Genomic DNA, 9,081 nt, shown 5'->3' with positions numbered 1-9,081 from the left:
CACGCGTGAGGGGTCCTGTTCCCAGAGCTCTTGGCAGCACCAGGCTCTGTGATCAGATCTTGAACCCTCTCTTCCTTTGCTTTGCCCGACGTGGCCCCCTCTCCTGGTCTCCTTTACTCTGCATGTCGGCTCCTCCACTGGCTCTCCCTCGTCCCTGGTCCCAGAATCAAGTTCATCTTCTCTTCAGATTCTCCAGATGCCATCCCATCCACACCTCCACCTCCGTGATGAAGATTCCCAGCCATTCTTCCAATTCCAAAGTCAGGTGTCCAAGTGTCCTAGGCCGTCAGGGCCCATTTGCCCAGAATGCCTCTCTCCTCATCTACATTCTCTGCTTATGCACAGGGTACCACCAGTGATTATCCTTCAAAGCCTTTATCTGGAGCCACACTTGGGTCTAGCTGGACACGGGCACAGATGCTCAGTTCTCAGCTCCCACCCCCGACCTTTGCATTGCTGTGCTCTTTGTCCTTCCTTTGTTTAAAAAACATATTTGACACATAAAAAACATCTACAAAGTCAGCACCCCACATTCTGGCTTATTATTCCATTCTTTCCTTTATTATTTTTATAATATGTAATACATACAGAACTCTGTAATATTAAACTAGTTGTGAAGCATAATAAATAACCATAAACCTATAACCCAAAAACCTGAACATTACTAATAACCAGCGTCTAACCATGTGTCCGTGATATCTGCTCCCTCTGTTTCCCTCTCAGAGGTTAGTTTTGGCTTATCTTTTTTTTTTTTTTCCACACTTTTAGTTTTACCATTTACACACGCATTGAGAAGATGCTCTTTGGTTTTGCTTGGTTCTGAGCTCAATAAAAATAGCCTCAATCATATCCTGGGACTTTTTTTCTTTAGTATTTTCAGAGATTCATTCTTCTTGTCAGGTGTAGCTGTGGTTCACTTATACTTTTACTACAGAATAATATTCCTTACTGTTAATACACCTAATTTACTTAAATGCTGTCCTGTAGACAGGAAGGCATTTCAGTTTTTCCAGTTGTAAGTATCATGAAGACGTTACTATAAACATTTTTGTACATATCTCCTGGTACACAAAAGCAGGCCTTTACTGGATACATAGCTGGAAGGTGGACTCATAAGCTAGAGTCCAAAGTGTGCAAATGTTCAACTTGGTGAGGTGTGGTTGTTTTCTAAAGCAGGGGCGCCTGTTTACAGATCATGAAATGAGCTCACACGATCTTCTTTAGCACCTGGTGCTGTTAGATTCCTTAACTTTGTAAATGTTATGGATGTAACTTAACAAGCTCATTGTGATAGTAATTTGTATCTCACAAGGTTTCTATTGATTTATAAGCCCCATGTATTTTCTCTTCTGTGAAATGCCTCTTCAAGTCTTTTTAATTTTTTTTTCCTTCTTTTTGATTTTTAAAAATTACTCAAAAAAGCTTCATTTCTTAAATTTAGCTTTCTGACTCTCTGCTTGATTTTCTGCTCCTTGGTAAGGAAAGTGCACTTGATCCTGTAACAGACATATATCCACACAGAAAACCAGGCCTGGCTGACATGTCTTTTTGCTTTAGACCACCTCATAAAGAACCTTAGGTCTCACAGCACAAACTCCTTGAAGGTGGCCTGGGCACACACCACATGCGGATTTTAGTGCTATCCCAACTTTCTTGGTATAAAGGTAAACGATTCTATTACCAGGGGTTAAGGACAGCCTAGTCTTGTTAAGAGGCTGTATTGTAGGAAAGCTTATAGCGGCATATCAAATGCTGGACCGTCCTGAACGCCTCTAGATCCCATCCTGGGAAGAGGAAGTCTGTTTCCTATTATTTAAAAAATAGGAATTCTCTCTATATTCTTCTTACTACTTCCTTCTCAGTTAACAGTATTGTAAATATCAAGTCTTGGTTTGTCTTTTTACTACACTAAATTGTTTACTAGCTTAACCTAAGTGCTAGTTTGGATATATTTGACTTAATCATCTTTAATGGTTAGCATATGTCTCAAGAGATTTGTTCCTGCCCACAGATTTTTTTCTTCATGCAAACATTTAAATATTTGCTTTTTGCAACTCAGACCTTAACGTATTTGGGACTGATTGCTAGGTGAGACGTGAGGCGTGAACTGAGCTTCATTTTTCCCGTAAGGATAACCGTTGTTCTAAAACTACTTACGGAGTCACCCTTCGTCCCCCACTGACCTGTCATGCCATCTCATCATATCTCAGAGGTCAGTATATATGCATGGGCTACTTTCCAGGCTCCTCATTTCACCGCACTGCTCAGAACGCCTGCACCACAGACTCTTCAATACAACTTACTATCTTGTAAGTCTCCTCAACCTCTTCATCATAGTTAGAAGCATCCAGCTATCTTAGTCCTTTGCCATTCCACAAACATTTAAATATCTGCTCATCACATTCAGCAAACCTCTGTTGGAATTTCTGCTTGAAATGGCGTTGAGTCTACAGATAATTTAGGGGGAGATCTGACACCCTTACAACCTTCAGTATTCATGAACAAAGGCAGTTCTTCACTTGTTTCTACCTTGCTTCTTCACCTTTATACTTCAAGTCCCAAATCAGGCCTTAACCTAAAACAATGCCCACCTTAACCATCTGGTTAAGGTATTGGGGAAAGTATTTCACCTTCCCAACTAAAAGTGTGTCTTTTATGTGCAAATTGGGGTGAGTTTGAGGTTTCTGTTGGAGCGATGGTAGAATTCTTCCTTACTGAATATATCAAGAATTTGAGAAGAGTAAGATGATACTGGTTTGAGATGCACTGGGTTTGAGGTGTCTCTTGTATACTGGATGCTTGCTATGCTATGTTCTTCAGGACAGAGGAGTCTGGATAAAGATACTAGTTTGATGAGATTGCCCACTGAAACTACATGACTAAGAAGGTAACTAGTGATGGGATCGTGAGGACCAGGATTTAAATGGGTAGAGGAAGAGAAAATTATGAAAGAAGCTAAGAAATAAGAAACATGTAAAGTTAACCAGAAAAGTGAAGTCAGGAGGAAACAGGGAAAGACGATTTCTGAAGTGGTCAACATTGCCCAAATCCAGAGAAGAAAAATCACTAGAATAGCCAATGTTAGATCTTAACAGATCTAACAATTAAGAGGTCATTTATGACAGAAGAGATGGGTTTTAAAAAAAAAACACTTAACTTCACTGAGTTAAGGAGAGAATGGGAAAAAGTGGTTGGCATAAAACAGACACTCAGATACTTGTTGAAGACAAGCCTGAGAAAAATGGAGAGAAGACAGGCTAGTCTCTAAATGAGCCCAGCTGTGAAAGGAAGGAATAGCAGAATGTCTCAGAGGAGAAACAGGACATTATGAGACCTGACCTCTACCATCATCCCATACACTGGCCTCCATCCCATACACAGGTAGCAGAGTGAGCAAGCTTCCAAACAAGTGCTTCTTTAGAGGGAAAAATAAACATGGGATCCCTAAGGGGAATGATGAGAGTGAGCGAGTGGATGTGAGAGCCATGGATGCTGATGACAAGGTGATGTTCTAGATGACAGAGACACAGAAAAGACTCCGGGTACAGCATGGTCACCTTCCTGCCTTTGAGGTCACCTGACATAAATTAAAGAAGGGGTTTTCCTCAAGCTATCTTCTATATTCTTTAATGAAAATACAGGGGCTCAAACTTGAACAAATTGGTTTTGTCTTTAGATAAAAGGCATCCATCACAGGATCAGATCAACAATACAATGAAGGAAGCCGTTCTGTCACATTATGAGTTGAGAAAAGATATGGTAAACATTTAATGAAACTGGGAAACTTTTAACAAGTGTGATTCAGATAAAATAAATTAAAATATTAGGAAAAGATTATTCTTTCTTATACAGAAGGATGTGCCAACACCTAGAGTAACAGAGCTGCTACGGAAGAGGAATAAGTCCTCCAACTGAGCATCTAGGACAGATTAAATGGACCCTAAAGAAAGCATATAATTCTCTTTTTAAAAGAAAGCATATAATTCTCTCTTTAAGGGCCAGTGATGCCTGAAAAGCCATGTTACTCTTCAGGAACACATGTATATGCTGTTATATAGGATTATCAACTGCTAAGCTTTTTCCCCCTTTCACCTCCAACATACCTGAGTGTATATTTGATGTAACTGCTTTGGGATGAGGCCAGCTTATACCATGAGGGGAGAGGGGACTGTCTTACAGGAAATGAGATCTGATGATGCCAATGACATAGAAAGTAGCTTCTTACTCCAGTCACTGTGTTCAAGTGTGTTCCAGAAAGGGTACCTAGTATACGGAACCAGTCATTCCCACGTGCACTTCCTGAATGTCTTTTCACCCCATCAATCTCTTATTCCCTTTCCTTGAGCACCTACCCTGTGCTGAGCTCTAGAGACCTCACAGAAGCTGCTGTCTATCAAGCTCTCACTATATGCCAGACCCATGTTACCCACCTTACATGCGTTCTCTCATTTAATCCACGTCTCATGCCCACAAGAGAGGAACTAGTATCACTGTCCCCATTTTACAGATGAGAAGATTGTGTTAAGAGAACTGAAGCAATTTGCCTCCGTCATACAGCAAGCATGTGGCAAAGCTGAAACTTGAATCCGGGTGTGTCTGACTTAAAGCCCACGCTCTCAACCATCTCCCTGCACTAACCATGAACAAGTCCACGTGCTGTTCCGATACCGTACACGTTTGGAGTTGGGGCAGTGCAGAAAAGGAAGAACTGAGAAGTGAGGCTGCCCGTCCACCCACTCTGCACAGGACGCGCAGCTGAGCCTGCTCAACTCTGGAACAGGACCCAGGGGTTAACCACCCTTAGCGGCCGCTGCCTCTGCCTACCTCCTTCCTCCCCCTCAGGGCGAGGGAATAGGAAATTACGAGAGAACAAAATGCTTGGAGAATGCTGTATTTAACTCGCTAGGGCAAGCAGCCTGAGCGCCTCTAATAAGCCTCAGGGAGAGTGTGCCTTTGGCTAAAGGGATGCCTTCAAGCATCTCCTGGAGGCTTCAGGAAAGGAGGTCTCCGGGAGAGAGCAGAGTGATGCTTCTTCCCTGTCAGAGTAACAGCTCTAACCACTCAGATTTAAATGTCCCATTGCTCACAGCATCACTCTGCCAAAGGGTCACATTTTCTATTCAACTGAAGTGACCTCCTAGGTCTGGGATAAAAATGAAAAAAGTCTGACTTGCTTTGAAATGCAAAAGACCTCCATCTCCAGCTTGTTCTAGTCCCCAAGGGAGGGACACCCCTGGAGTCTGACTCGCTGCTCTTTATTCAAAGTCCAGACCCTGGTCTTCTATAAGGTCCCCCCAAAGGTCCGCACCCTGGAGTGGTGCAAAGGGCAACCAGATGCAGATGGGCTCCTGGCCATTGCGCTGTTATGATTATAATAGGCACTTTGGACTGTTTCCCTGAGGATCACCAAGTACAGACAGGTTAAAAAAAAAAAAAAAAGTTAGTCTGTATCATATCCCAAAATGGGTCCAAGCCATTTCTCAACCTCGGCCACAGACATGTTCTTCCTCGAAGCATAATCCTCAATCTGCAAAAGATTAAAGGCAGTTTGTTAAAACAAAATGATACGACTTTCTGAACTAAAGTTTGCTCAGCATTCACTAAGATACTCTAAGTACCTTCCACGTCTTATCTTAATATTAATAGTGATCCATTGAGTTAAGCAGAGACAGATATTTATTTATTCACTAGAGTGCCTTATTCTCTGGGCAGAAAAACAATATGTAGTAACTATCTGGTGCTTAGAGGCCTGGCTGGGGTGAGGGGGAGGGGAGGGGAGGGTGGTCTATTTATACCTGGGAGGACTAGAATTGGAGTAATGAGTTGAAACCAAAGCAAGACATTAGTGGGGGTAAATTTCTTCATCTTTTGCCTCTCATTTTATTCTCATTCACATGTAAAATAGCTTTAACAGTTCCATTTAAAACAAGACAGGCACCAAGGGATGCTGCCTACAATGAAACAGCTAACTTACCTGATCCTTGGAAATTTTCCCCACGGCAAAATACTTGGACTTCAAGTTGGAGAAGTAAAGGCCAGATACTGCTGAAGCAGGTGCCATGGCCAGCGATTCTGTTAACCTAATGCCTGAGGAGAGCACCATGAGGAAAAATGCACATTTATTCAGTGCTGAGACAGGCCTGCCAGTTGCTGGAACCCAATAAAGTCTTATTTACAAGTGAGTGAGAGTGAACTTGTGCCTTTTAGGTGGACATATGATGTGGCATGAAAGCTGTGAGCAGAGTGGTGTAGCAAACTCCCACCAAGGGGATGAACAAATTTAGGACATGCAGATCTCCTGTGACCAGGGCAGGGGTGGGGAGGAGGCCTGGAAGACTGTACACTCTTCCCCCGCCCTCCAAGCTCAGTCACAGAGGCTACACCCGGGCCTTCTAAACAAGGACCCCAACCCTGGAGTTGAGGACACCATCTGGGACTGCAGAGGCTCCTGTGGGGCCAAGGTCACTAAGGGATGACTGACAGCTGGGCCCCACTAAGCAAGAGCCCACGTCACGGCTACCTAGCCTACGTCATTCACTTTCTGGACTAGGCAACAGGGCAGTGTGAAGGTTAAGTGCTTTGCCAAAGGTCACCCCGCTGGCTTATGGGTCCTAAATCCCCACCGCCCGGCTCCTGAGCCTGTGCTGAGCCTGCCAGCCCAGATTCAACAAGCCTCACAGCTCCCCACGTGCACCTACATTCTTTGATTCTCCAGCGTGGATGGCACGCTTCTGATGACCTCCACTAACAACAGTGCGTTAACAGTAGTGTAGATATAAAGAGGAAGGGAGCGGAAGGGAAGGATGAGAGTTCTGTGAGACCAAAGTCCAGGGATGCTCCTGGAAGGAATGGAAGGACAGAGCGATGTGAAGTGTGTTACTTACTAGAGGTTACAGAGGTCACTCACTAGCGGAGAGGCTGAAAACAGTAACACACATATATTAAGGAATGGGGTAGGCGATGTGTGAGATGGTATGAATCAGCTAAGCTCCCATCTGTTGTGGTGAAGGGAAAATAATAAACTGATAAACCTAAAGATGGAGATGTAAGACCACCACTTGATAATATGGAGGGAAGAGGTCCCATTTCTACAGGACCTCCATGTGCAGAAATTAAAATCTGTTTCTTTTCCTCTTGTTGGAAAATAATAATGTTATGGAGGTGAAGTGCTAGAACAGACTGTGAGCAGTAAGGAAAGGGCTTCCTCAGTGGCTCAGTAGTAAAGAATCTGCCTCCAGTGCAGGAGCCACAGGAGATGTGGGTTCAATCCCTGGGTTGGAAAGATTCCCTGGAGAAGGGCATGGCAACCCATTTCAGTATTCTTGCCTGGAGAATCCCATGGACAGAGAAGCCTAGCAGGTTACAGTCCATAGGGTCACAAAGAGTTGGACATGACTTCAGCACACGCACAATGAGGAAAGACGGGATTGGGGATTTTACCATAAGCCCCTCTCCATGTTTTCCCCGTCACCCCTTCATGCCTCTCCTTCGCTACTGTGTGTGTCACCCGAGGAAGATGCACGCCCCTCTCCAGCACTGACCTGTGCGCTGCTCCACGTCCGCCAGCCTCCACATGGTCAGCTTCTCAGTGTGGTCAGGCTGGCTGGGATAGCCGGGCGCCGGCCGGATGCCCTCGTAGCGCAGTCTCCGCAGGTCAGCCACAGCCAGCTGCTCACCACTACAGTAACCCCACAGCTCCCTGCGGACCCGCTCGTGCAGCTCCTCAGCAAAGGCCTGGGACCAGGACACGGAACACACAGCTCAGGCAGAGGTGGAAGCCCCTCTCCTGCCTCCATCCTGCCTGCTATCCCACTCGCCCTGCAGGCAGGGAAGATCCGCAGAGGGACAAGTGACAGCCGACAGTCTCAACTCATCTGTAGTGTCAACAGCGGCTCTGGGGCTCAGTTTTGGTCTGTCTGGACTCTGAAAGGTCATAGTCCAAGATCTGAGCTCTGAGGCCCTTCAAACTTTCTCCTGACTCTCAGGTTCTGGTTTACGGTGGCCAGGAGGGGCGGGTGGATCGTGACAGTGGCCTCGGGAAAAGGGAAGTGGCCCCCACAGCAACATAGGCTGCCCCACCCCACAGAGGAAGATGAGGGATCTACAGAGGAGTTCAACATCAGAACGAGAAGCTCTGAATCAGAAATCTGTTTGGCTTTTCTCTGGCTCTTCTGGAAAACATTGTATCAAGGCTCTGGGGGCCGTTCCAACTACAGTGTTGCTGAAGGCTGCTCTGTGCCCAAAGATGAGGCATGAGAGCAACTCATGAATTCAAGATCTAAGAGTACACGTGTTGTTAGAGCCAGGAGTACACACGCACTCAAGCACACACATGCATAAACACACATGCCCGTCCCGTCCCTGGCCCCCAGCCCTGGACCCTGGCCTCAGGGCACCACGGTTCTACCTCGGCCAGCCGGTCCCCCAGCGCCTTGACCATGATGCTGCTGTAGTCATCACACTCCTCCTCGTAGGCCTTGCTCAGCTCCTCCACCCCAAAGCAGGCAACGGCGAACAGGCCCAGGTAGTCAGGGATGCCTGAGTGCAGAGGGGCGATGAAGTCCGAGAGGCAGAGGTAGGGGTCCGAGCTGGCAGAGTCCTTCTCGGCCTTGAAACGCAAGGAGTGGGTGGAGCGGCCATTAGCATGGATGCGGCACTAACACACAGCAAACAGCAATCTAGCATCTTCCAATGAATACAAGCTTCAAACGGGGCTGTCTGTTGTGTTCACCCCAGTATTTAGAAGAGTGCATGATATATAGAGTGTTCAATAAACACATGTTGAATAAACAAATGGAACGAGACTTATATGATATGACGTACACACAGTTGAGAAACCAGTTAACCTCACACACTCACAAATATCTACTGAATGCCTACTGGAACTAGAACCCTAAACAGTTACATAAGATATTTTTTTTTTCCCTCCAAAAGTGTTGTCAACTAGAGATCAACATTAAATCCTGAAGTTATGTTCAAAAGAGGTCTACTTGGTGTATAAGCCTCTACTTTGCATTGACAGAAGCAGTTCAACCAACGGCCAAGGTCAGCAACACAGGGCCACATGCTGCCAGCCATGGG

General features: G+C 45.4%; 1 protein-coding gene across 4 annotated transcripts in view; it reads right to left on the bottom strand.

Annotated features, from left to right (window-relative positions):
• Positions 1–532: 532 nt before the first annotated feature.
• MTR (5-methyltetrahydrofolate-homocysteine methyltransferase) overlaps positions 533–9,081 on the bottom strand; it is a 136,129-nt gene continuing 127,580 nt past the window's right edge. For all 4 annotated transcript variants that reach the window (XM_061404931.1, XM_061404930.1, XM_061404933.1 and 1 more), the window contains 4 exons: positions 8,408–8,608; positions 7,542–7,734; positions 5,975–6,087; positions 533–5,527 (listed from right to left, as the gene is read on the bottom strand). In XM_061404931.1, the coding sequence (XP_061260915.1) occupies positions 5,441–5,527; positions 5,975–6,087; positions 7,542–7,734; positions 8,408–8,608 (594 nt within the window). In that variant the 3' untranslated portion in view covers positions 533–5,440. The remainder of the gene's footprint in view (positions 5,528–5,974; positions 6,088–7,541; positions 7,735–8,407; positions 8,609–9,081) is intronic.

Source organism: Bos javanicus, chromosome 28 (assembly GCF_032452875.1).
Source record: "Bos javanicus breed banteng chromosome 28, ARS-OSU_banteng_1.0, whole genome shotgun sequence".
Taxonomy (NCBI): domain Eukaryota; kingdom Metazoa; phylum Chordata; class Mammalia; order Artiodactyla; family Bovidae; genus Bos; species Bos javanicus.
This window is presented reverse-complemented; position numbering and strand designations above follow the sequence as displayed.